General features: G+C 60.3%; 9 protein-coding genes across 9 annotated transcripts; 7 read left to right on the forward strand and 2 right to left on the reverse strand.

Annotated features, from left to right (window-relative positions):
• Positions 1 to 1209: 1209 nt before the first annotated feature.
• Positions 1210 to 2772, forward strand: VTJ83DRAFT_7527 (uncharacterized protein; the record flags this gene model as incomplete). The annotated part of the gene is made up of 1 exon (XM_071014359.1): positions 1210 to 2772. One exon carries the CDS (start codon positions 1210 to 1212, stop codon positions 2770 to 2772), a length of 1563 nt encoding a protein of 520 aa, XP_070863744.1.
• Positions 2773 to 5287: 2515 nt separating this feature from the next.
• VTJ83DRAFT_7528 (uncharacterized protein) lies at positions 5288 to 5579 on the reverse strand (the record flags this gene model as incomplete). The annotated part of the gene is made up of 3 exons (XM_071014360.1): positions 5288 to 5297; positions 5356 to 5402; positions 5463 to 5579. 3 exons carry the CDS (start codon positions 5577 to 5579, stop codon positions 5288 to 5290), a joined length of 174 nt encoding a protein of 57 aa, XP_070863745.1.
• Positions 5580 to 6012: 433 nt separating this feature from the next.
• On the forward strand, positions 6013 to 6904 carry VTJ83DRAFT_7529 (uncharacterized protein; the record flags this gene model as incomplete). The annotated part of the gene is made up of 2 exons (XM_071014361.1): positions 6013 to 6346; positions 6405 to 6904. The coding sequence occupies 2 exons, from the start codon at positions 6013 to 6015 to the stop codon at positions 6902 to 6904; spliced, it is 834 nt and encodes a 277-aa protein (XP_070863746.1).
• A 2567-nt stretch (positions 6905 to 9471) lies between these two features.
• Positions 9472 to 10849, forward strand: VTJ83DRAFT_7530 (uncharacterized protein; the record flags this gene model as incomplete). Its single annotated transcript, XM_071014363.1, has 2 exons — positions 9472 to 10080; positions 10154 to 10849. 2 exons carry the CDS (start codon positions 9472 to 9474, stop codon positions 10847 to 10849), a joined length of 1305 nt encoding a protein of 434 aa, XP_070863747.1.
• Positions 10850 to 12128: 1279 nt separating this feature from the next.
• On the forward strand, positions 12129 to 13233 carry VTJ83DRAFT_7531 (uncharacterized protein; the record flags this gene model as incomplete). Its single annotated transcript, XM_071014364.1, has 2 exons — positions 12129 to 12735; positions 12818 to 13233. 2 exons carry the CDS (start codon positions 12129 to 12131, stop codon positions 13231 to 13233), a joined length of 1023 nt encoding a protein of 340 aa, XP_070863748.1.
• Positions 13234 to 13687: 454 nt separating this feature from the next.
• On the forward strand, positions 13688 to 14980 carry VTJ83DRAFT_7532 (uncharacterized protein; the record flags this gene model as incomplete). The annotated part of the gene is made up of 4 exons (XM_071014365.1): positions 13688 to 13980; positions 14111 to 14228; positions 14297 to 14830; positions 14921 to 14980. The coding sequence occupies 4 exons, from the start codon at positions 13688 to 13690 to the stop codon at positions 14978 to 14980; spliced, it is 1005 nt and encodes a 334-aa protein (XP_070863749.1).
• A 1923-nt stretch (positions 14981 to 16903) lies between these two features.
• VTJ83DRAFT_7533 (uncharacterized protein) lies at positions 16904 to 17156 on the forward strand (the record flags this gene model as incomplete). Its single annotated transcript, XM_071014366.1, has 2 exons — positions 16904 to 16942; positions 17040 to 17156. The coding sequence occupies 2 exons, from the start codon at positions 16904 to 16906 to the stop codon at positions 17154 to 17156; spliced, it is 156 nt and encodes a 51-aa protein (XP_070863750.1).
• An 872-nt stretch (positions 17157 to 18028) lies between these two features.
• Positions 18029 to 20139, reverse strand: VTJ83DRAFT_7534 (uncharacterized protein; the record flags this gene model as incomplete). Its single annotated transcript, XM_071014367.1, has 6 exons — positions 18029 to 18271; positions 18357 to 18496; positions 18559 to 18883; positions 18953 to 19491; positions 19565 to 19876; positions 19941 to 20139. 6 exons carry the CDS (start codon positions 20137 to 20139, stop codon positions 18029 to 18031), a joined length of 1758 nt encoding a protein of 585 aa, XP_070863751.1.
• Positions 20140 to 24424: 4285 nt separating this feature from the next.
• VTJ83DRAFT_7535 (uncharacterized protein) lies at positions 24425 to 26292 on the forward strand (the record flags this gene model as incomplete). Its single annotated transcript, XM_071014368.1, has 3 exons — positions 24425 to 25254; positions 25343 to 25557; positions 25673 to 26292. 3 exons carry the CDS (start codon positions 24425 to 24427, stop codon positions 26290 to 26292), a joined length of 1665 nt encoding a protein of 554 aa, XP_070863752.1.
• Positions 26293 to 26456: the final 164 nt, after the last annotated feature.

The raw sequence follows: 26456 nt of genomic DNA on the forward strand, positions 1-26456 counted from the left end.
TTGGTGGACTGGAAGCTGGATGGACCGAGGTGGGGATGCGAGGGGCTGCTAGGTAAGGTAATTACCTGCTGTGTACTGTGGTACTGTGGTATACCATGTTGATGCTTGGCACGATGACGATTCCAGGCCCCACCCCAGGCCCCACCCTACCGGCCATGGCTTGGCATCCATGGCTTGGCATTTGAGGCTTGGCATCCGAGGCTTGGCCCTGGCTCTTGGCAGGGATCCAATGCCGGCCCGTCGGAGTGGGGGCCCCTGGGCCTTGGACCCCACCGTTCCCGACGAGCAGCCGGCCTGGTGGCCCGTGCACGACCCTTCGGTTAATCGCGGAGCCGATGCCCCTGGCTGTCGGCACGCCACCGCATGCTCAATGTGGAAAAAAAAAAAAACTACCCCTCATTCCTCACGCCTCGTCCCTCGTCTCTCGTCCCATGTCCCCTTGGGTCCCTACCTAACCGTTAGCCGGGACCTTTGCGTCATGGTTACACATCTTCACCGTCCCGGCGGTGTCGTGTCTTTTGCCTCATCTTCAACAAGAGCCCTCTCCTGTCAAGCCTCCCGCTGGGGCCATGAGTCAGCCAGGCCATCTCAAAAGATGCAAAAACCCGCCCGCCCCAGCCCGCTTCATGCGCCGCGGTCGGAGGCGTCCTGAGAAGAGCAAGTGCTCCAAGCCTAGGCTTGCGATATTTTTCCTAGGTTCCCCACTGCGCAAAGGCCCTTAATGGACGCTTTTGTGTCCATGGCCTTCCTCCTTCGACATCCATGCTCTCGGCGCTTCGGCCATCGGTGGGAGGTCCGTCCCGTCTTGAGATAGAGAGAGGAGAGAGAGAGAGAGAGAGAGAGGGGCAAACTTGTTGGCCGGCGCCCCCCCCCTCCCCCCCGGTGTCGGTTGTTTGGGGTTGGGACCGACGGCGCCGCCAGGGATTACAAAGGCGCCTCAGCTCCCCACGACTTCTCGTTAACCGTCGCCCTGGTGGAATCCTCTCTCCGTTTTTCTTTCATCAGGATCCCATGCCCCCGCCACCCGCTTTTGTCGCAAGGCTGAGGAGTATGACAGAGTCTTCTGCGTACTCCTTGCGTCAGGACCCCATCATTTGACGTAGCCCACCCATCGCCGCTAGTATCGTCTCGCATCATTGCTCTCTCTTCTTTCTGCCTCGAGAGCCCCAATCTTGTTTGTCAGCCAACACGATCCCCCTCCTCCTCGACATGCGCCCGCCGATCCCCGTGCTGGCCGACTACGGCATCTCGCCGACCCATGGCTTCCTCCCCGACGTGCTGCCGCTGACGAGGCTGCCGGACCCTTACTATAACAAGTGGGAGGCCATCGTCGCCAACCTGCAGGGCCTCATCCTGAGCCGCCGCCTCCGAGGAGTCATCGACCGCCTGCCCGTGCTCTCCACCGTCGGCCTGGAACACGAGGCGGAATGGCGCCGCGCCTACGTGCTGCTCTGCTTCATGGCCCACGGCTACATCTGGGGCGGTGACAGCCCCAGCGACCGCCTGCCGCCGCCGATCGCCGTGCCGCTGATCCAAATTTCCGAGCATCTCGAGCTGCCCCCCGTCGCCACCTACGCCGCCGTGTGCCTCTGGAACTTCAAGCCCCTCTTCATGGACGAGGACATTGACAACCTCGAGAACCTGGCCACCCTCGCCACCTTCACCGGCGCCCTCGACGAGTCCTGGTTCTACCTCGTCTCCGTCGCCATGGAGGCCCGGGGAGCCCCCATCATCCCCCTGATGCTGACCGCCATCGCCGCCGCCCGCGAGGGGGACGCCCACGCCGTCACGCGCTGCCTCCACACCTTTGCCGAGCGCCTCGACGATCTCGGCTCCCTGCTCCAGCGCATGCACGAGAACTGCGACCCCCACATCTTCTACCACCGCATCCGCCCCTTCCTCGCCGGCAGCAAGAACATGGCCGAGGCCGGCCTGCCGTGCGGCGTGCGCTACGAGGACGGCTCCGGCGGCGAGCCCTACCGCCAGTACGCCGGCGGCAGCAATGCGCAGAGCAGCCTCATCCAGTTCTTCGACATCGTCCTCGGCATCGAGCACCGCCCCACGGGCGAGAAGCGCGGGCCCGCCAACGACCCCCGCGAGGGCCGGGCCCCGCCGCCCAAGCACAACTTCATCGAGGAGATGCGCCAGTACATGCCCGGCCCCCACGCGCGCTTCCTGCGCGACGTGCAGGCCGTCGCCAACATCCGCGAGTTCGTCGAGGCCCGCCCCCACGACCGCCCGCTCTGCGTCGCCTACGACGCCTGCCTCGCCATGCTCAGCGCCCTCCGCGACAAGCACATCGCCATCGTGACGCGCTACATCGTCATGCCGTCGCGCGAGGCCCGCGCCCGCAGCCGCAGCCCCGAGGCCACCCGCACCAACGGCCCGGCCGCCCGCGGCCGCCTCAACCTGGCCACCGCCTCGCGCCGCGCGTTCCAGCCCACGGGCATCGCCTTCGGCGCCACCGAGGCGAACGCCGTCGTTAAGAAGGGCGGGGCCAACCTCAAGGGCACCGGCGGCACCGCCCTCATCTCGTTCCTCAAGCAGGCCCGCGACGAGACGGGCGAGCCGGCCGTCGAGGAGTGGACCAAGCGCTTCATGAGCCGCCGCCCCAAGGGGGTGGGCCAAAACGACTTTTTCGCCGGCAAGCCCGAGGAGGGCGCCGGCCTGCAGGTGGCCCCGCCGTCGACCAAGCCCGACGAGGTGGAAATGCCGGGCTTGGCGGGCAGCTGGGCCATGGACGATGACGTTGGAGGCATCTGCAATTATTGATGGAGCACCATGAAACATACCTGCTATCGCATGAGCGGAGTTGGGAGCGTTGGGCGGCTTGTTTTTTTTTTTTTTTTTTTTTTTTTTTTTTTTTGCTTCTATGAACCCATGTTAATACATCCATCTTCCTGGCCACGTGGTGTCTCGACGGCGCTGGCGGCATTGTTTGGGTCAATGGGTGGTCGTCTGTCCGTTGTTGGCATATTCGATGAGAGAAGCCTTGGTGGAGAGGGCGGTTTCTCTGTCGTCATGTCTCTCTGTCCATCGTTGCACAGCATGCACGGAAAGAGAGGGGCTATCATTTGATTCGTCCGTTGTTCAACACAAAAGAGGTACATGTGCCATGTCTCAGAGCGGAGCTGCTTCGTATGCAGTACAAAGCCATCGTTTGCCCCCCAATTCAGCGTGGTTCCTGGCTGAGGTTGTACGACATGGGGCCTACCTGCGCCGGCCAAGCGTTGACGAACCACGGTAGTGACCAACAAGCTCGACCCCCCCCGGATATCCCCCCCCCCCCCCCCTCCTCCAACCCCCTTTCAAACCCTCCCCTCCTCCGCCTTCGTTCTCCCTCCCCATTCCCAACCTTGCCTCCACCAAGCCCCTCCACGTCCGCCCCTTCTTTCCCGCGGCGGCGGCGTCCGTGACGGCGGCCAATCCGCGCCCTCGGGCCACGAGCCAGGCACGCGGCAGTCCTGCGTCGTCCGGGTAAAGTTCCGTTCCTGATGCCGCTGCTGCCGCCGGTGCAGGTGGCGAAGCCATGCCTCGTTCTCGGGGTCTTGTCCTTCTTCTTGTTGCTCTCCTTCTCCTTCTCCTTCTCCTCCTTCTTCTTCTTGTTCTCTTCCACCACCGCCACCACCACCGCCATCTCCTTGCCTTTCCGGGTCCGAAACGCGCCTGCGCCCCCGCCGCTCCCGCCGCTCCCTCCGCTGCTCCTCTCGGCGCTCCCGCCGGCGGGCTTGCTGCGCCTTGGTCGCGAGGTCCAGCTTCTGCGGGGTAGTCCCCATCAGGAAGACGCCGGCGCGGCCCAGGGGCGTGAGGCGCGCGCGGTCGAAGCGGAGGCAGCACCGCGATCGGCAGGCGTGGGCGGCCTTGCCGGCGTGGTGAAAAGGCCCCGCCGGTCCGCGCGCGGGGTCGTCCTGGGTCTCGGGGCCGTCGTTGCGGAGCGGGAGGGGGGGTTCCTCGCGGTCGACGCGTTGGGTCCCGTGGTCGTGACGTTCCTGAGCGGCGGCGACGGCGGCGGCGGCGGCGGCGATGGTTGTGGTGGTGGTGGTGGTGGTGGTGGTGGTGGGGTTTCGGAAAGGGCGGTCGTGGGATGGGTGTCTGGAGAAGGGCCCGAGCTCGGGAACCGTTCCTGGCGGAAGGCTGGGATCGTCAAGGCTAACGTGATAACAGTGGCCACGTGCGTCGTTGAAAATCAAGGGTTCCTCGACGGTCGCGGCGGCTGGAGGAGGGGGAGGAGGTGGTGGCTGGCGAGGTGCCTGCGACCCCGGTGGAACAGGAACGCATGTCTTCCTTGGGGCGCCGTCGCCGACGAGAAGCTCGGCGCTCCCAATGACCACATCCGTCCGGGTCTGCTGATAGCGGAAGGCAAGGCCGCCCCTCCTGCGGCTCGTGGCGGGGCTGTGCTTTGCGGAGTGGTCCTTCACGCCATCATGGCCTCCGGAGGTGGCGTTGGCGGAACGCCTTGAGCGGGAGTCCGCATCGTTTCCAGGAACGGGACCCGTGGGATCGGCAGGGTCCTCGTGAAGGATGGAACTATAGCGGATGAAAGCAACAGGGTTCGCCAGAGGTGGTAGACCCGGCCAGCTTGGAGAGCTCATATCGTTGGACGCGGGGACGGGGAGCTACGAGGAATAGGGGCTGCGATGCTCTCTTGGGAGTGGATATGGCAGCGAACAAGAGACGACACAGACCCCCTGGGGACGGAGGTATGGTGAACGCAGCCGGCTGTGTGTCTGGAGGAGAGAGAGACATGTCCACGGCGCACGGGCTGAGAACCAAGCCGCGAAGAGATCCATGACTTATAGGAAAACCCCATCCCTTCTACAACTTCAGCGGAGACGGCATTTCCCCCTCATGGAGGAGAACCAAAGGCCTCACGATTCGTGGTGCTTCTCGCAGCTGGGCCCGCACGCAACAGTCTCAGCCTGACAAAGAAGGACTGCGGAAAACCACCACAATGCGAGCGCCTCTGCGGTCGTGTCCAAGGGTCCATGCTGAAGGAGCATCGGATGGATCCAAGCACGGGGCGCCTCTCCAAGACGTTCGTGGGGCATCGAATCGCTTCGAGAGGTATCAGGGGTTCGTTGATTGTTGAGAGTGTATCCGCCAAACGCCGCCCAGGAGACCGCCGGTCGAACCCGACCCGAGCGCCCATCCCATCTAGCCAGTAGTGTACAGAGAAAATCTTTTGTATCCATCATACACGTTTTTCGTCATCGTCGTCGTCCTTGTCTGCCTCGCACGTCGCTCTTCTCGCCGTCCGTCATCGTAGGGTCCGGAATCTTGTGGTCGATTACTGCGGGCTTCTCGGGGTGTTAGCATAACCAGCTCATGCTCGTCAAGAGAACCCAAGGTACTCACACGAGCCAGGCCTCGGCAACACCGGTCGAAAGAAGGCTCACGGCGATCTGTCCGGGGTCAGCCGGTGGTCAACTCTCTCGATCTGGGGTCCGCGGGGGTCAACTGACGCCAAAGGCGGCAATGCTGCGGACGACCGACGCATTCTCCGAGTCGAACAGGGCATTGTAGATGCCGGTGATGGGGTTGTAGGAGCGGCGCGAACCGCCGATGCGCTTGGGAGCCATTGTGGTGGTGGTGGTGGTGGTGGTGGTGGTGGCGGCGGCGTTCTTGCGATGTTTGTTCGGCGGAGGCGGCGGCGGGCGCTGTGCCGACCTGCGAGATGGGACGGGATGGAGTCCGAATTTTCGGGGCCCCGGACAGGCCCGCAGTGACGCCACTTTTTTCCGGGCTGGCGTGGCTTGCGTGGAGCCGCCAACGGGCAGCGGATGTGGCGCGGGTCGTTAGCCCCACCGATGTCACCGTTCACCCCCCCCCTCCCCCACCTGGGTCACGCGCTCTCAGCCTCGCTCATCGACCGCTGGGACGGGCCCTCATTCATAACAGAGAGAACCATCAAAGTCGCCAACGTTGATTTTTGCGTCGGCAATCACCTACCTTACGTTACCATGCCATGTTCTCTTGACCATCTGCGACGCATCTACCGCCTAGAAAACGAAAATGGTTGAAGCCACCGGTTCCCATGCTGGAGGAGGAGGGTTCCTGGCCCCGTCGCTGCCATCGCCGGCCCCGACGACGTCCACCGTCTCGACCCTCAGGCCTGACCTGCCGCACCCTCGCCGTCAGCCCCTCCGGCCCGGATCTGCCAAAGAAGACCAGGTGCGAGATTTCATCTCGGACCGCATGAGCCACATCACCCGGCGTTTCGTCAAGAAAACCGGCGGCGCCTCGCTCGACGGGGACCCCGGCGACGACATCGAGGGGTACGGCTCCATGGCGGAGCTGTGCAAGGATCTCGACGAGATCGTCAACATCATCTGGCTGTCTGGAACTCGTAAGCCTCCCGCCTCTCTCTGCGCCCGTCGTCACGCAGGGCTAACCCTCCTCCCCAGCGAGCCTGCAAATCCCCTCCCTGCTCAACATCGCCAGCGAGCTCAACACCTGGATGCCTTCGTTCCCGCCGTCTCCCGCGGCCACGTTCGGCATCCTGCACAAGCTCGATCACTGCTTCGCGAGCCTGCTTGCCGGGGAGGATGCCGAGACCCGCGAGCCGCTCCCCGGATTCGACAAGGGCCTTCGCAGCGGGCTCAGCCGAACCGACATGGTGCGGTGCAAAAGCACGGTGCAGCACACGCGGGTGCTGGTGGTGGATGTCATGAGCAAGCGCGAGAGCCAAGAAGATGGAGCGGAGCCAACGGATCAGACCGGAGACGAGGACGACGAGTCCGGGGTGGAAGGTCCGAGGCGGAGCGGAGCGTTGGGGCTGGACGATGATGAGGATGAGGAGCTGCACATGGACGTGGCGCGCGTGTACGAGAAAACCTTGGTCAAGCTGGGCGAGACTCTTGGGGAGTCGGGCGTTGGAGAGATGATTCAGATGTCGGCGGATTAATGAATGAACAAAAAGCCAACCACGGAAGCATCATCACCTCAAGCACCTGCAAATCTCCGTGGCCTTCCACGGACTTGAGAACCTTGGAAATTCCCCCCGAGTCCTACGATTTGAGAACGACCCTTGAGGATTGTTTCGCAAAGGACGTTGGCTGCTTGAGAGCTTGCTGACGTGGTAGTGACAGGTGCAGGCTGCATCACTGCCGGGAGACCAGTTTCTTACACGAACCACAACATGAGTATTATGCGTGGTCGGTCCGGGTGTGGGTTACTCTCGCTGCGCTACGGATCCTGTCGGAACGTTCTTCGACCTGGTGCCGCCGCTGGTGAAGTCGACTCTGCTGGAATCTTCTCTTGCCGTAGATCAATGGGACATGGCCAGCAAGTACCTATTGGCCGTGTTGGACAGCGGATCAAGCGGCTCTATTGGGCAAGGGATCGCGTGCTTGTCGTACGATGCTCAAGAGTCGGGGGAGAACAACGCCCGCTGGTTTCGCGAAGACCTTGCGGAACATGCTCTGATGCACGGCGTTCCGGATGACGATGACAACCTGAAAGCGCGCTATATACGGTTTTGTCGCTGGATCGCGCCAGGCCGAAAGGACGGGACGGCCCAGCAGGCCACCTCTCGTCCGGCGCCGGAGCCCAAGGCTTGGTTGCCGGAGCTCGAGGCCGCCGCGCGTTGCTCAATATGCCAGCAGCCAGCCAAGCTGCATTGCCCCGAGTGCCACCTACTCACAGAAGGCAAAGCCACTTTTGCTGTTGGATACCGCAGCAAGCAGTGCCCCCGCCCCCCCCCCGCCCCCCCCCAAAAAAAAAAAAAAAAAAAAAAAAAAAAAAAAAAAAACCATTGGGACAAGAAACACAGAGCCGTATGCGGCGAAGCACGGAGCCTCTTCCCCGCCATCGTCGTTGTTGTTCCAGGAGATCCTCGAGCATCTTTTTTCGTTCACCTATGCTAAAGCATGATCTCCTTGTTCGATGATGTGGGGGAGGACGGCGGCATGGTCGTCGTCGGCATCGCAGATGCGTCATCCTCTCCATGCAACATTCACGAGCACATGGCACAATTTCCCTCTGACATGGCGCCCGACAATGATGCCTATCGGGCGGTCTTGACGATCGTCGGAGCCCGTGGCCCTTTGTATCAAGCTCGAGAATTGTGGGAGATGTTGATTCGGCGTAGCCTCGACGACGCCGAGCTCGTTGGCACACGCGACGCCACCGCCGCTGCGGCAAAGCGAGGCCTCGAGTTCCTGAAGGAGGCAATTGACAAATCGGCTGCCCGGACAGCAACGACTCTCGTGTGTCTCTTCATTATTCGCACCTCTCCCTGGTGCAGGGCAAGGGCGGCAGCACTCTGGGCAATCAAACAGGCATGACCTCTCTGGCGTTCTGATGTTGCGATGTCTCGGTACAATGGCAACACCGTCGAGGGCTTGGGCTTCCCAAGACTTTGCCGGCCTCACAACAGGTCGGCCGTGGAACGCCAGCTTGGAGGCCGACAAGGCACCCAACAAGGGCGCCGAGAACGGTACCTGCGCCGACGTCGCCCTGACCCTATGGCAGCTCAGGAACCCCCGAATGCATGGTAATTAATCGCGCGGCTGTTTTTTTGGGGCTTGTTATTGAAGCTGATTGCGCCAAGACGGTGATTTGACAAGGAAACAATGCAGCCTTGACCTGCGATTGGGAACCACCGACAAGAGCGGGAAGAGTGGAATGTTCGCAAAGGCGGCTGGTGATGTCACTGTATCACACGAGCAATCAAGATCTCCGTTGACATTGAAAAACCACCGCCGATCTGGCCCCCCGCCCCCTTTTCGCGTCCCCTGCTCGCATGATGCCGGCCTGTTCTGCCGTCCTTCTTCACGTGCTGTTGTTGTGTCTCTCAGCTCCAAGCGCATTTCTCTGCACGGATATGCCGTCCCCGCAATCCCCAGCGCGGCACCCCGGACCCCTTTCCCGACGTGGGAATTCGGCTCGTCAACGTCCGCGACGCCGGCTTGGCCGGCTTGGCCGGCTTGGCTGGCCGCTCGTTACAACCCCAGCCGGCCTGGTCTCTTCCTAGAACCTTCTCTTGGGGTAGCCCTCCGTCGCGTTCCTTGCAGCTGCTGTGTTAGCGGGATCGCGGGCCCGCTACCCGCTCCCCCTGGTCTGCCCGACGTCGTCCCGACGAGACGGCTTGCCACGCGTGCCAATGGCGGTGCGCGATTGGGGATTTTTCTCCGGGGAGCCCGGCTCCGACTGAGAAAGATGGCCCGGGGGGGAGGGGCGGAGGCGCGGAGAGCATGGACCGACGGGATGGATGAGCGGTCCATGCGCGATCTGGGGAAAGGATCGGGAACTTGGAGACGGGGGGAGAGGGGGTAGCATCGTCAAAGGGGACCAAAGGGGTTGACATGACGGCATACAAAAAGGAGAGCCGTGCCCTCATGGTCGAGCCTTTTTTTTTTCTTCGTCGAGCTCGCGTCGCCTGCCGTCCCTTCGCGTCCTCAGCCCCCTCCGCTCCCTCGTCGTCTTTGTTTCGGACCTGCAGCGTCCTGAACCTTTGATCGCTCGTTCACCATGGCCCGCGGCGTCACCCTGCTCGGCCTGAGCTCGCTCCTCCTGGGGCTGGCCAGCGCCCAGAAGCCCGGCACCACCAAGGAGGTGCACCCCAAGCTGACCACCTTCCGGTGCACCAGGAGGGGCGGCTGCAAGCCGGCGACCAACTTCATTGTGCTCGACTCGCTGGCGCACCCCATCCACCAGGCCACCAACGACTATGGCTGCGGCGACTGGGGCAACAAGCCCAACGCCACGGCCTGCCCGGACGTGGAGTCGTGCGCCAAGAACTGCATCATGGAGGGCATCCCCGACTACAGCCAGTACGGCGTGACCACCGACGGCACCAGCCTGCGCCTGCAGCACATCCTGCCCGACGGCCGCGTGCCCTCGCCTCGCGTCTACCTGCTCGACAGGACGGAGCGCCGCTACGAGATGCTCCACCTCACCGGCTTCGAGTTCTCTTTCGAGGTCGACGCCACCAAGCTCCCCTGCGGCATGAACTCGGCTCTGTACCTGTCCGAGATGCACCCCACCGGTGCTCAGAGCCGGCTCAACCCCGGCGGTGCCTACTACGGCACGGGTTACTGCGATGCTCAGTGCTTCGTTACCCCCTTCATCAACGGCCTGGTACGTTTGATTTTTTTTTCTTTGGGTTTCGCATCATCGCAGGGGCTAACGTTGGCGTCTTCTCCCCTCTCAGGGCAACATTGACGGCAAGGGCTCGTGCTGCAACGAGATGGACATCTGGGAGGCCAACTCGCGCGCCTCGCACGTGGCCCCCCACACCTGCAACAAGAAGGGCCTGTACCTCTGCGAGGGCGAGGAGTGCGCCTTTGAGGGCGTGTGCGACAAGAACGGGTGCGGCTGGAACCCGTATCGCGTCAACGTGACCGACTACTACGGCCAGGGCGAGCAGTTCAAGGTCAACACCAAGAAGCCCTTCACCGTCGTGACCCAGTTCCACGCCAACCGCCGGGGCAAGCTCGAGAGCATCTACCGCCTGTACGTCCAGGACGGCAGGGTGATCGAGTCGTTCGTCGTCAACAAGGAGGGCCTGCCCGAGGTGGACCGCATCACGGACGAGTTCTGCGCCGCCACGGGATCCCGCAAGTACATGGAGCTCGGCGCCACCCAGGGCATGGGCGAGGCCATGACCCGCGGCATGGTCCTGGCCATGAGCATCTGGTGGGACCAGGGCGGCAACATGACGTGGCTGGACAGCGGCGAGGCCGGCCCCTGCGGCGAGGGCGAGGGCGCCCCCGCCAACATCGTCAAGGCCGAGCCCTTCCCCGAGGTCACCTACACCAACCTGCGCTGGGGCGAGATCGGCTCGACCTACTCGCAGAAGAAGCCTTCTCATCCCTTCCCCGGCTACAAGGGCCCCAAGTTCCCGTAAGGTATTGAAGGGAGAGGGGGGTTGGGTGTGATGGAGTTAGAGAAGGGAATGGTGATGTTTTTGGATCAGCAGTTTTGGAGAATACAAATACAATTCTGTTGCCACGGAAAGATTTTCTTTTGGTCGGCTTTTGCGTGACTTGTTTTTTTGCGCGTGACATTTCAAGAAAAGAGAAGCATTTGTAACGATGTAGATGGGCTCTATTGTGTTGCCATGACTGCTGGCCGTTGTTGTGTTCCGGGGGGATCGCCAAGGTCCATTGGACCCTGAACAGTTTTATTCACCGTCTGCTGGGTTGATCGAAATGGAGGTCTGATTGGCTGGCTCTCATGGATCTGGCCGAGTTCAGATGTGCATTGCAAAAACCTCTTTTCTGGTAGGTAATTACGCTAGGCCGTACAGATGAGAGGACCCTCTGGACCCTTGATCGGCGTCATGTTGTTGATGACATTTCTGGCTGCCTCAAGACACATGAAAAACCTCCCTGTTGTCCAGAGACAAGGACCCTCCTCTGAAAAAAAAAAAAAAAAAAAAAGAAAAGAAAAAGAAAAGAGAAATTAGTAATACACACTAACTATTAGTACAACCGCCCACCAAGGGTTCCTTACGGGCAGCAGCAGCATTGATCATGGGACATTCTCCAAGATTGAAGGACGATCTGGTGGTTCATGCAACCTGGAATGCCAAAGCCCTTCCCCAAGCGCTTCTTGGCCTTCTCCAACTCTTGGCGTGGCATCATCCACCTATAGTACACAGTACGGCGTGCTCGTCCCTAGCGCCTCCAACGGTGCCAAGACGGTCCCGCAGCGGGACCCCAACGGCTCCCAACGGCGCCAAACGGCCCACCCTAGGACCCACCGTAGGCGCCGGACGGTGCGGGGACCTCCGCAAAGTGACGACGCGCTCCATCGGACCCTTGCCAAAACCACTCCAATCTGGCAATTCGGAACACCACTCCGGAGAGGACAGCGCAGCAACTTTTCAAGACGGCGCCGTCGCACGGGCGCATGGTCGGTCGCTACACGGTATATACCGTGGGAGGGGGATCGACGGCCGTCGTCACGCCCGTCATGTCGTTCAGAGGGACACGTTGGTCGTTTCGTTTCTCGAGGCACCATCGCGGCTATCTGCCCCCGCTTATAAGACGGCTCCTCACGGACGCGGCTCTCCTAGACTCGGGCTGATCTCGCGAACCAGCTTTGTTGCGTGTCTTTTTTGCCATCGTGCTTGAACGAAACACCCCACCACGCCTCGTACCGCACAAAAGCGTCTGCCCACCATGAGGCTGCAATCCCTCCTCTGCTCCGGCCTGCTCGCCGGCGCCGCCTCGGCCATCGGCCCCCGCGGTCCCGTCCAGCGCCTCGAAGGCAAGCCCGAAAAGATGGCCAACTGGCGCTGGGCCAACCCCTTCGCCAACCCCCACATCGCAAAGTTCGACGCCGCCTGCGAGGCCGAAAAGACCTTTTACGCCCGCGAGTACATGCTGGACGACCTCGGCCTCAGCGCGCCCAAGGGCCTCATCGTCTACCGCGACGCCCTCCGCTCCGTCTTCGCGTCGCGCCAGTACCCGGGCAGCTGGGACGGCATCGACCCCCACGGCTACGACCGGCTGCTGCTGACCATGCCCTACTCGGACATGCCCCTGCGCGTGCGCGAGTGGATCGAGGAGCAGGAGCGCAAGGACGGCCAGGGCAAGGGCCTGTTCGCCGTGTACACGGCCCCGTCGATCCCGGGCGCGAGGGTGCTCAACACCATCAAGGTCCCCGAGGAGACCCCCGTCAGCGAGGAGTGGCGTGCCAGGGACGACAGGAGGATCGCTCTGTTCGCGCCGGGCGCCTTGTACGAGATCCTGCCGCTGTTTGTGGCGGAGGGCAGCGGCTGCGAGGGTGAGTTTTTTTTATGATTCTTTTCCTTCCGCGGCTTTGAATTTCCATGAGATCAGCATGCTAACATGGACACGCCCCCCAGACATCCTTGGCGACCTGTCCAAGTACAGCCACAAGCTGCTCGACGGCGGCGTCGTTGCCTACCCTGTCAACCACACCACGCCGGACCGCGCCGAGGGCTTCCGCGACATCGAGATCAAGATCAAGGCCCAGGTCCTGAAGCTCAAGGAGGGCGAGGAGGCCCCGCCGAACGACCCCCCGGAGATTGATGCTGCCCAGGCGGAGAAGAAGGAGGAGAAGAAGGAGGAGAAGAAGGAGGAGGCCAAGAAGGAGGAGACCAAGAAGGAGGAGGCCAAGGAGGCTGACAAGGCCGAGACCAAGACCGAGGAGGCCAAGACCGAGTCGACCGAGACGGCCGAGAAGGCTGAGAAGGCGGAAGAGGCCAAGACCGAGGAGCCGGCCGACAAGGCGCAGGACACCGCGAAGGATGAGCTGTGAGGTTGTGATGAGGCGCATGTGGGGGAAGCGTAGAAGGTGGTTTTCTTTTCCGTATATGACTGATGCACTTGTACTCTAGTATACCTTTCCTTAGACTGGGTGGGGGTTGGCGAAAACACTTTCACGGTTCTAGCGAATGAGCCAGGTTCCTGCGGCGTGTCTCATTGTCGCGTAACCCAACTGGCATTGTTCATTCGAGAGCTGCTGTTAAGGACTTCTCGAAGGCTCTTTCAGAAGGCCTCTTGATTGAATGATGTGTGTCTGTAGCTGGTCTGATGTTGGTCTGCGTGGTGGCGCAGGTGGTGATGTCATGCAAGCTTCCCTTCCCCCCCCCCTCCCCCCCATCACGACCGACTTATCAAGAGTTGGATGGGCCAGGTGAGATGAAATGGCTCCTCAGGTACTAGTGTTGCTCTGTCACCGCAACACCTTTTCAACCGAGCTCGGCACGACCATGGCTCTCCGTCTTCCTGCTTTCCGTCGGACGATGGCCCTCTCCAGGTGCTCCTCGTCCCTCGGGATCCGGCCGGCCACCCTCCGCCCGCTCTCGACAACCGCGCTGCTTCACAAGACGGACGCCAACACACCGCACAGCTCAACGATCTTGCTCGAGGACGAGAAAACCGGGTTCGGTTTCATCCGCCACAACGCTCGCTCGCCCAAGCCGCGCAAGGTGGGCGTCACGGAGATTCGGGGACCCTACTACTCCGCCATGGGGAGGCGGTACTTGCAGGATGTGCTGGAGACGTGAGCACCGCCCGTCGTCCCTTACGCATCTGGTAGAGGATGGCTTTTGGATAATATGGGTGTTGATGTGTCGATAGCTATGACTTCGCTCGATGAGCAAAGCTAATACCATGAGACAATCCTCTATTAGAATGGGCTATTTCATCGACGGACTCAAGTTCGCCGGCGGCAGCTTCTCGCTGTTTCCGGAAGAAAGGCTTCGAGAGCTGATCGATCTTGCGCACGAGCACGGGGTTTACGTGTCTACGGTAATCCCCCCCGCCGACATCGATTGGCCATCTCTCTCCAAGACAGCTATTATTAACGGCAGGACCAGGGTGGTTGGGCCGAGCATATCCTCCTCCAATCCTCCCCCTCAACCGCCATCGATCAATACCTGGCCAAGTGCAAATCCTTGGGCTTTGACGTCGTGGAAATCTCGGCCGGCTTCCTCTCCATCCCCAACGACGACTTCGTCCGGCTGGTCGAGCGCGTCCAGGCCCAGGGGCTGAAGGCCAAGCCCGAGCTCGGCATCCAGTTCGGCGCCGGCGGCGACACCGACCCTGCCACCCTCGAAGCCATGGCCGGCGGCACGAGCGGCGGCGCGGGCGGCGGCAGGTCGCCGGCGAGCAAGATTGTCGAGCTCGGCAGGCGGTTTATCGAGCAGTGCGGCGTGGAGAGGATCATGGTCGAGAGCGAGGGGATCACGGAGAACGTGGGGGACAGGTGGCGGACGGAGGTGGTGAGGGCCGTGCTGGCGGGATTGCCGCCCGAGAAGGTCATGTTTGAGGCCGCCGAGCCCAGGGTGTTTAACTGGTACGTGAGGGAGTTTGGGGCGGATGTGAATCTGTTTGTGGACCACTCGCAGATTGTACAGCTGAGCTGCTTGAGGGAGGGGATTTGGGGAATGGGGGATACGTTTGGGAGGGTGGTTTCGTTTCGCTGACGCTGACCATGCGAGGGCCGGGTAGAGCGTTGGGTGTTTGCGCAGCAGTTTGCTTATCAACAAAAGTCTTCGTGAGGGCGGTTGGTCCACAAACCTTTCGTATGGCTGTCCTTTTACCCCTGGACATGATCAAGCTTTTCAGTTTCCAGGACTAGCCAGCGTACGAAACCAAAAGGTACTTGTTAGCGACATGGAAGAGACTCCTTGCATACGACTTGACGGAGCTTATGGGATACACCGAGCATGCTGCGGTGGAACCAGAGCCATCATGTGCTTGTCGAGTTTGTGAAAATATGAATACTATATTGTCGCGAAAGGAAACAAGCGACAGGGAACGGCAAACACAAGGATTCAAACCTGGGCGTCCAAGAGGACTTCTCGCCAGGATACAAACAACAACCGAAGGCCGATGTATATAAGACTATGGTCGACTTTTCTTATTCTCCGAGAAATCTTCTTTTCTACTCCAATTCCACTGCCTTGACAAGAACCAACTCCAACGCGTCTCGTTGAATCAAATCTCACCCAGCTCTACCAACCAAACACCAGCGCTTTCAACATGTCGGACATAGACGTGGACAACATTGCCATTCCAGCAGCCGATGTAAGTTGATTCGGTATTACCCAACCCATCGACCATCCTATCCGCTTCCGTACCCCTCCCCCCATCATCCGCCAGAACCCAGAACTCCCATAATTGGAGAGAGAGCAAGACATGTACGTTCCAGCTCCACCAGCTTACCACCTGCTCAATAGCTCGAAGCTGGCGACAAGGGCGACAACCGCAACGCCCAGGCGGCCGCGGCCAAGGACGCAAACGAGGTGGTTGACGACAAAAAGGTTGCCGATACTCCGACCAAGAAGGAGGTCGAGGAGGACAAGAAAAAAGGCTGATCAAAGAAGAAGTAGCCAAGGAACACAGCATGAGGTAGTAGCTTTGGTCGAGATCGAACCGACATTGGTTTTTGTAACGGCATGCTATCGAAGCAGGAAATAGAAACGTTGTGAAACAGCCTTCGAAGGGACCCAAAAATGAATGTCGAATCCATTGAGTGGATTGTAAGGCCACAAGACTCCGGGTCGCTCACGTTGTGTTCGGCATCCCTAGTATACGCTGGAGATCTGTGACGTGAATGTCGAGTTTGAAATGCCCCTGAGCCAAATCTACGTGTAATTCTTCGTCGCTGGTGGAACAGTAGATCGGATTCGTCCATATTATTGTTTGTGTCCCGGCTCCCAGCACATACTAGTCCGGCCTCCCAACCCGTGGATACACGTACACTCGTAGCGCACCTTTGCATAACCCGGGTCGCTCAGCGATAGCCGCTATGTTTGACGCTGGGCGCATCCATCTAAAGACGCTACCCCATGCCAACTTAACGGAAGTCTAGGGTACATTTACTTAACCATGAATAGCAGTTTTGGGATTGTTTCTGCGGTCTTGATCACATACAATCAAGGCCTGATCAGACATTTCGGAGGATTCATGGTGATTTGCGTGGCCTGTTGCCCCGATGTCACTAATAGGCATCATCATGTTTATTCCACGTATGTCTAGAAAGGAGGTCGCAACACCCCGTGTTCCTTGCGGGGGCCAATGGACGAGACTTGGGAGCCAACGGACATGGATGTTCGCACTGGCCAGAGAAGCTCGTCTCGCTGTTTTGTTTGGATGTGTTACTAGCAAATATAGCGTTCAGGGAAGAAAAATCATCCAGGTTGCCCAGGTTGCCGTAGCGGCAAGACTCATCAGGCACAAGCAAGGAGGCCTACGACGAAGGACAAGCACCAAACAACAAACTTCCATGGAAGTTCTGCGAAAGGAGAGGCAAGCAAGAGGCCCAAGAACAGATATAAAACGTCCCTGTAGGCTGCCCTTTCACCTTGGCTGTCTTCTCTTCCCTCATTGCAACCTGACGATACCATCCACCATCCAAGTCCCCATCAAGCTCTTCACTCCCAAGCCTTCAACTCCTCACGTCCCAAATGCCCAACCAAATGAACAAGGACGATGCTGCGCGCATCCAGGCTGCTCAAGTACGCCCCGCCGCCCCAGCCTGTTCCATGAGGCTTCACGAATCTATTTACCCTCTGAAGAGACATACAGCTTGCTGACTTGCCGCTCAAACGACAGGCCAAGGGAGGGAAGGACGTCGGGGCGGGCTCGTTCCCCGCCCGCGCCCAGTCTGCCGCCGACAAGAACGCAAACGCCAACAAGCAGCCAACGAACAACTCGGAAAAGCCAAAGTAAGACGAGCGAGGGAAGTTGTTGAAGATGGTCCCGTCAAGTGGCCATGAGGATGGACCGGCAGCTCTCTGAGCATTGGCCGGTCGGCAAGCGTATTTTCCGCATGCGTGTTGGGATTTTGATGGAACGACGAGTTCAGGCAGTAATTACGAGGATAATCACGGAGGCCTCCGAAGCGGCGAACCGTGCCGGTGATTTGTGATGGCCCTTTCAACGACGGCATCCTGCATCATGATTGCCGGCTGTGGCATGAAGCCTTGGTTAGGTCCCCGATCCCCCTCCATTACCTCCCAACCAGCAGCCACCCTTAGGGCGAACTATGTGCCGTGTAACCACCATGGCAAGCATGGCTGTGGTGTGTCCCTCCGTATTACGCATATAGTTGACACCATGCTCCCAGTAAAGCTGCTTTGGTGGGTAGGACGGCCTTCAGTCTAGCCAACCTCACAATCCAGGGGTTCATGTCCGACCCCACGCCGACCTCCCAAACAGCTGCTCGTCCAGCGAAACGATAACGCTTGACGGTAACGTGATCCAGTGACAAAAGGACCGATCCGAATTTGGAAGCTGCTTTTGTTTTTTTGATTTCGAGCCCCCTCTGAGGCCTGGAGGCCCCCTAACAATGAACAAAGATGGTGGGCACACCACATCGCGCACGCCATCGCCTAGGGGGGGTGACGAATGTGGGGGAGGGCAGCCACCCCGAAGCCTCTCCTCTTCTCCGCGACCAACCAGCTCCTCGCCATAAAAGTAAAGACAGGTAGGTCCCTTGACCTTCCCAGCTCGTTGCAAGCCAAATAGGAACTTTATTCGAACCCTCTTTATGTTTCATACGCTGCCTGGATTCTCTAGCATGCATTCTTGAAGCCAAACATTCAACACCTCTCGCCGTCCTTTCCGTCTTCTACACGGCCCTCCTCCCTCGCCTCTTTCGGGCACCGCCTCTGCAACGACCTCGTCTTGTGCGCCAGCGAGAACAAGAAGGCCAGGAACGCAAACGAGCTTGACGCCGCGAACGCGAGCCGGAGCGCGTCACCGTAGAGCTCCCTCACGGCAGCCTGCAACGGCGGCGGAAGCTGGCCCACTGCGAACAGCGACTTGCCGAGCTGCTCGATGATCTGTGGCGGGAGCCGGTCAGCAAGCCGAACCGATGGGCCATGACGGGTCGAAGAGCCGTCTGGCGAGGGGGCTGGAGCCTCTTACCTCGTCCGTGCCCGCGGTTCCGAGCACCTCCGGGAGGCGGGTGAGGAGCAGGTTCTGGACGATGGCGGAGGTGACGGTTACGCCGTAGATGTTGCCCATGGACCGGATCAGATACACGGTGGATGTGGCCACGGCTTGTTCTGCATCCGGTGTGTTAGCTTCCTCCCCACAAGAGGCACGGGTGGCGTCATCGTCTCCTTACCCTGGTGCTCAAACAGCGACACGAAGCTAAACAAAACGCTCGGGTTCGTCAGGCCGAGACCGAGGTTCGCCGGCACGAGATAGAAAAAGTCGGCCCACGGCCCCTGTCCCTTCATTCCCATCGACAAGGCGAGCAGGTTGCCCGCGAGCATGGTCAGGGTGCCCAGGCGCACGTTCAGACGCAGCGGATGGCCGCGGCTCATCAGCGTTCCGGCAATGACGCCACCAATGGGGGTAGCCAGGGCCGGAACCATCAGGCGCATGCCGGCAACCGAGGGGGACTCTCCGCGCACGGCTTGGAAATACAGGGGGATCATGAACAGATACTGGATCTTTGGTCAGCAAAAGGGAGGGATCGAAAACAAAATGCCGGGCGTCGACGGAGGCAAGCTCACCGCATACGCCGCCATTCCGGCAAACACGTTCGTCAGCTGGACCGCCACGGGCTGCCAGCCATGCAGCATGCGCAGCGGGATCATGGGGATGGCTGTGGTCGTGGCCTCGACACCAACGAACGCCAACAACAGCAAGGCGCTTCCCACGAGCGAGGCGACCACGACGGGACTCCCCCACGGAAACTCATTTCCGCCCAGGGTGAGGCCCATCAGCTGGGCCACAAGACCCAGGACCAGCACCGAGGCACCCAGGAGGTCAAGCCGCCCCAGCGCCGACCGGAACGGGTGCTTGGGATCCATCAGCTCCGGCGTGGTGTCCAAGAGCGTCGGCGGGTTCTCCAGCGCGACGTGCCCCACGATAAGCGCAAAGATGGACACCGGCACCTGCAGCAAAAAGCACCAGCGCCAGCCGATCGTCTCGGTGATGGCGCCGCCGAGAGAGGCTCCGAGAACGGCGCCCAGGCCCACCAGGATGTTCTGGATGGCCTGGTACATGCCGCGCTTCTGGAAGGGGATCATGTCCGAGTTTACAACAGTAGCTGTTCTTCAGGTCAGCGGATGTTCCAACGTTCCGGCCGGCGAAGGGGGGGGGGGGACCTAAGGAAGACGTACCCATGGTGATCAAGCCGCCGCCGCCGAAGCCCGTGAGGGCGCGCATGAAGACGAGCGTCCACATGCTCCCCGCTACGGAACAACCGAAGCAGCCCGCCATGAAGGTGACGGTCGAGATGAAGAAGCAGATGCGCCGGCCGAACATGTCGGAGAAGCGGCCGTACAGCGGCTGGAACGCGGTGCTCGTGATAAGGTAAGAGGTGGTTAGCCAGGCGGCATTGTTGGCGGCGTTGAAGTCGGAGCCGATGGCCGCGTATGTCGACGCCGTGATCGTCCCGTCGAAGCCAGACAGGAAGACGTTGGCCCACAAGGCTAGAGTCGATGTCAGCGGCGCTGTGCAGGGTACGGGAGGTTTGCTTGCGTCTCGTCTTCGTACCCGTCTCGATCCACCAGAAGCCCGGCGGAGGACACCATTTCTGGTCATCCTCGACGGCCGTGGGAAACGACTCGTAGCGAGGGGGCTTCTGCGTGTCCGACGTGAGGAGAGGCGTCCCCTCGTCGACGTTTGGGACTCGAGTCCCAGCAACGTCTGTGTTCACGAGGCCATGGCTGTCTGTGTTGTCCTTGCGAGCCATCCCGGTGTGTTCTGGGTTCGACAAGATGAATGCGGCTGGTTCAACGTCGAGAGGCTACGAGTCAACCAGGCCTGGACGATGGTCTTTTCTATGTTGGAGGCGTCTAAGAGGAGGCTCCGTCAACGGTGGCAAAATCTTCAACGTGCTCTTGACAGGGGAGAGGGGTGAACGGTCAGCCCGTCTGGCGGTTGCAGCGCCCAGAGCCGGTCCCGCAGGTGGTGGTGGTGGTGGTGGTGGTGGTGGTGGGTGGTGGGCGAGGTTGCATGATGGTCGCTACCGGGGTTCGAAAACGGCAAGCCAGTCGCCCATCGGCCTTGGTTTCCGGGTTGTATCGGCGGGCCGGGCATACCCAGCCTCGTTGCAGGTCAGGAACGGCACGGCAAAAACGCGCCGCGGACGGACGCAGAGAACGGTCCAGACTCGATCTAGGTGTTGTTGGATCCCCTGTCTGCCGCAACAGGTGGTCTTCCTTCAGGAGGCACCACCACCGGGCAGAGGCGATGGATCGACGATGCAAGCAAGCAGGCCGCGCACCCTGTACCACCCCAGGTTTGCTCTCTACGGTAAGGATTTCATCGCATGTTCCTGTCTCATTCCCTTGACTCCACCACCGTCGACACACCGTCAAGAACCAACTGGACTCGGCCTTGGGGATCCTTGATCTAGTTATCTCTACCCCGCACGGTTTCTTCCGAGGGCCCGGGAGCAGGCGACAAGGCTTCCACGGACCGTTATCAACGACCCCCCCCCTGTCTTCAGTCTCAGTCTCCCGGACCTCAAGGTTCACTCACATACTGCGTTCCGAACGAACACCTATACCTCGTTTGCGGATTCGGCCGGCTGAAAAGCCCACGAGGAAAAAAAAAATCTGCACATCTGCAGGCTGCAGAGCAGACAAGGCAAGTTGGCGGTTCGTCTCGCCTCTCCGCGTAGGGACTTACAAGAGGTTCTGCTCCTGGCGGGGCTGATCACCCGGACAGTTCTCCGACGGCCGGGGTCTCCGCTCCTTGGCTCCGGCACGTGCTGCGTGGGGAGACGGTTTAGCGAGACGTCGAATCGGATGACACCAACCCCCAACTGCTCTCTTATTTAGGTATTACCAAGCCATGGGCCGGGAGGCGCGCTGCTGAGGTGCATCTTGTTGCATTAGCGGATGCACGGGATGCATCCGGCGTGCAGGGCGCTCAGTCTTGAAGAAATGCTCGATATGGCAAACGAACGACATTTTGAAACAGGAGCCTACCGTTGTTTGTACGAGGGTACACAATACGCAGTATACGCTTTGGGTTCATAGGGTTCAGCGTTCTACCGTCTTCGATGGAAGGCCTGTCTGCCAATGTCGGCGCTGCCGGCCGTCGGAAAACGCAAAGGATCGAACCATCTACACCAGCAATGTCATCATGCTCCCTCTTCAAGACCCAACAACGCCACGATGTGTCGTGATCTACCGTACAGAATCATTGCTCTTGACTTGAACGAAGGCCGCGGGCGTCTGTCAGCATCACGATATGGTTTTGTACTGTAGTAGACAACCGTTGGCCCTCATCACCAGCGTCCCGCCGCGTGCCGCGCCTACGGCAGCGTTCGCAGTAGGGGGGGGGGGGGGGCGTTTAACCCCCACGACGCACGCCGGTACCGTTTCATCCCCGGCGAGCCAATTGCAAAGCCTTGTGTTACGCTGGAATACTGCGTCATGTGCGCCGTCGACCCGTCTGCACGTTGGTGGGGGCGTAGGGCTGTTAGTGTTGGCAGGATGGGTGACGGGGGAGAAAAAGGCCGGGCGCGGCTGTTGGTCTGTTCCGTGTCTGTAAAGAGGTTGATCTAGATATGGCGCGCCCGATGCATCCGTGGCCTGCCGAACGCGCGGTTCCCCTGACGTTGGCTTTGCGATTCCGTCGAGCCGGCCAGCATAGGCTCGATCACGCAGGGCCAGCCACACGAGCGCATTGAGCATTCGTGTCCCTTGGACCACGCGGATCTTGCATCCAAGAATTGCACCGGCCGTTTCTTTTGAGGCTGAGGGTGGTGGCAGCATGGGTCCGAGACCGGACATATGTCGTTACGTAGCCTGGCCTGGAACATGGGAGTCTCGGACCTTTCGAGCTCAGAGAATAAGGCCGATGGGTGGTATGCCCAGCAGTTTGCGTTTCTCTACGTTTTTGCTGCCCATGACACCCTTTCATGGGTGATCAACAGGCCGCGGAGGATCATGGGGAGGTGCTGTGATGACATCGGAACTTGCTTCTAAATGCGTGCAACGGGACGCATCCACGGCACTGCATATTAATGAACCGATGTTTTCTTCTCTGAACCGTGCAAGAGCCTGACGCTAGATAGAAAAATCTCGGGAAGATGCCGCCAAGAAAGAACACGGGCCTGAGTCCGGGGATCTGACGGAGTGTCTAACCATTCCTAGTATCAATACCTATTAATCAATAGCCTCGTCGTATATAACGAAAGGGCATGGGCCCAGAAGGCGAAGTTTGGCCTCCCTGAACCGCACGAAATAATAACTATACAGTCTGGATCCCAGGACAGGAATTGGTTTGTTTGGGAACTTCTCAGATACCCAGACTCGAGGAGTACTTCTCCTTTCCTGATCCGTCGCCGCCCGACGTACTTTTGATGTGTATTTAGAACACGCCATGCATTGTCCGCGGCCAGCTAGCTCGCATCTCCTGTTTGTAACCTGATTCCTGCCTCGTGTTTATCCAGCGCTCAGCGACCTGGTTGGTCAGCAAGACGGTAAGCCTGTGGTGGCCCATCCATACAAGTTGCAGACATGGTGCGAGCTGGGTCGGGCGGATGACTGAACTTGGAGCAACATCAGCCCTTGAGAAGGAAACGGCTGCGATGCGAGGCACCATGCTGGATGCCGCAGGGTTTGATTCGTTCAATATTTTGTACATGGTAATAAGCAAGAGAAACTCTCAGCCACGGCGCAGTGTACGATTTCCAAACCAACGAATCGCTGTATGACGTTGCACATGTTGACCGCGTATCACAGGCCTCGTTGGCACAGCCAAAGCAAGGGGGCCAGGCAGGTGATGCTGTGGGGAACGAACCAAGGTCGAAGCCTTTACTGTAGTACGTGCCCGTGAAATAGCTACTGTGTATTATTCGCGCTCCTGAATCTTGGCATTAAGCTGATGCACTTTGGTTGTAATAGTTGGAGCCAGTTCGCCCTCGGCCCGTCCAACACGGTCTCTACCTATACCAAGGCTCAAGATATACTTACGTCTCTTGCGATGAAAAGACAAGAAGCCATGGAGACAAAACTCACCGTGGGGATGCGATGGATAAGATAAGTAGCCTTGGCATGAATGTGTAAAGTACTTGCTGTTACGCAGTAGTTGTACGTACGCGGCGTAGCTACGAAGTGAACCCCCACAAAGAGGCAGGTTGCATCTCCTTCCTGATTCTGTCCCGCATGGACCGCCGGGAAAAAGGCTATTTATCCTAACCAGGAAGGCAGCGGTTTTTCTTTTGCTAAAGTAATCCAAACGCGCGTTCATCGATGACCCGCATCTCCCAGCCCCCGTTTTGCATGTTTGTGATGGTCTTGTGCTGTTGGTGGAGAGAGCCGTCTTGGAAGGGGGTCGCTATGCGCGACAACCCTTCGCACACAAGCCTTGGCCTCCGGCCACCGATCCGTCTTGATGCCGGAAGCCAAATTCGGCCCGGGCCCGTGGTTCTGCCCCCGGACTGGCGCCGTCGGAAGAGCCGTGGCGGGCCGGGACCCGCCGATTTCCGAGCGCCACATCGGAGCCGCTCCGGGCCACCAAGGCAAAAGACACGGCCTGGATGTGGAAGGTGACGGACTCGAGAACGGGTCCGGCTGTAGATGCGAGCATTCCACTTCCCAGTCGGCACCCGTTACACAGCCGCGGCATGCGGACTCGGCCTTACAGTCGCGCAGAGGGCCCCAGGAAAGATCCAATCATCTCCGCAGGGCCGGGTCTGCCATGGCCCCAGGGCCATGCCAGCTGCCTTTTTGTCACCGCGATCATGGCATGGCCTTTCCCCTCCCCCGGCCCGCCCCTGGGCACGACATGCGGCACGAACCCGCTGTCGTGCCTGCGTTGTACACCCCCCATAGGTAGCGCATCTTGATAAAGAGGCCATTGCGAGGGAATCGCCCGGGACCTTCTCTTCTTTCCCTCCTCCTCCTCCTTCTCCTCCTCTTCCGCGACCTTGGTCCCATTCTCTCGGTCACCACCAGCCCTTCCCCCTCCTCCCTCCCGTGGCTGACTCTCGCCTCGCCAACGTGCCTCCATCCTTCATCATGAGGGCCACTTCCACGACCCTCGCGGCGGGCCTTCTCGCCCTCGGCCGCTCCGCCACCGCCAACATGTTCCGGGGCACCGGCCTCGACATCGGCCCCGATGACCCGTCCGTCACCTCGGCGGAGCTGCAGAGGCGCGCCGAAACGGTCAGCGGCTGGGGCGAGTTCGACCAGCTGATCGACCACTCCAACCCTTCGCTCGGCACCTTCAAGCAGCGCTTCTGGTACAGCCACGAGCACTGGCGGGGCCCCGGCTCGCCCATCTACCTTGCCACTCCCGGCGAGCAGAGCGCCGAGGGGTTCAACCGCACCTGGCTCTCGAGCTTGAGGCTGCCGGGGTGGATGGCGAACCAGACGGGCGGCGCCGTGGTGATGCTGGAGCACAGGTACTGGGGCGAGTCGTCGCCGTACGCGGACCTGACGGTGGAGAACCTGCAGCACCTGACGCTGGAGAACTCGATGCTGGATTTCACCTACTTTGCCAAGAAGTGGGTGCCGCCATTCGACCCCAGCGGCAACAGCTCGGCGGACCGCGCGCCGTGGGTGTTTGCGGGCGGCTCGTACGTCGGCGCCCTGGCCGGGTGGATCGCGACGCTTCACCCGGGGACGTTCTGGGCGTACTACGGCTCGAGCGGCGTGGTGGAGGCGATCGGGGACTTTTGGCAGTATTTTGTCCCCGTGCAGGAGGCGACGCCGCGGAACTGCAGCGCCGACGTCGACGCCGTGATCAACCATGTCGATCGCATCTTGACGCGCGGCACGCCGAGGCAGAAGCGCGAGCTCAAGGAGAAGTTTCTGCTTCAGGACCTTGAGGATGAGGATTTCGCGGCGTGAGTAGCCTTCCCGCCCCCCCGCTCTCCTCTGTGCATGCGAGCTCATAGCTACCGTGCCACGCGATAATGCTGACAAGATGGACAGCGCTCTCGAATGGGGCCCCTGGCAGTGGCAGTCGACCCAGTTCTACTCGGCCAAGAACATCAGCTACGGGTACACCCCGTACTACCGCTTCTGCGACTACGTCGAGAACGTTTGGCCCAACTCGACCAACAAGGTGCCTGGCCCTAGGGGCGTCGGCCTGGCCAAGGCGCTGGAGGGCTATGCCAAGTGGATGAGGGACGAGTTGATCCCGGGCTGTGAGTGAATTGCCCCTCTCCTCCTCCTCCTCCTCCTCTTCCTACCCACCACGTTTGACATCCACCTCTTTGCTCGCGCGCGTGTGCATGCTGACAAGACAACCACATCATGCAGTCTGCGAATCCTCCGGCTACCCCGAGTGGCAAGGCACCCACAACACGCTCTGCTTCCAAAACCTCAACGCCTCCAACGTGGCGTACAAGGACCTGTCGCCGGGCAACTGGATCAACCGGCAGTGGATGTGGATGCTCTGCAACGAGCCCTTTGAGTGGTGGCAGGACGGCGCGCCCGCGACCCACGCCACCCTCGTCTCGCGCCTCGTCAACCCTTCGTACTGGCGCAAGCAGTGCTCCGTCTTCTTCCCCGTCGACAAGAACACGTCCAACGCCACCTACGGCCTCCTCGAGGGCAAGCGCGCGCGCGACGTGAACAGGTGGACGGGCGGCTGGGGCGTGACCAACACGACGCGCGTGGCGCACACCAACGGCCAACTGGACCCGTGGCGCGACGCGACGCTGTCGAGCGTGTTCAGGCCGGGCGGCCCCGTCAAGAGCACCAAGAAGCTGCCCGTGCGGGTCGTCAAGGGCGGCGTGCACTGCTCGGATCTGTACTCGCCCAACTGGGAGGCGAACGAGGGCGTGAGAAGGATCGCGGCGGAGGCGGTCAAGGAGATGAAGGGGTGGGTTGCGGAGTGGTACGAGGAGAAGGGCATTCGAAAGCCGTGGGAGGCATGAAAAGGCTTCCCAAGGAGAGAGTAGGCGGCAAGGCTTGAGGAATGGAGGGGAGGAGGAGGAAGAGGAGGTGGAAGATGTTTTGATACCCCGGACCGGACCATAGCGCAGGGCTTTTGTTTTTTTTTTTTTTTTTTTTTTTTTTTTTTTTTTTTGGTAACTACATA

Source organism: Remersonia thermophila, chromosome 7 (genome assembly GCF_042764415.1).
Source record: "Remersonia thermophila strain ATCC 22073 chromosome 7, whole genome shotgun sequence".
NCBI lineage: Eukaryota > Fungi > Ascomycota > Sordariomycetes > Sordariales > Chaetomiaceae > Remersonia > Remersonia thermophila.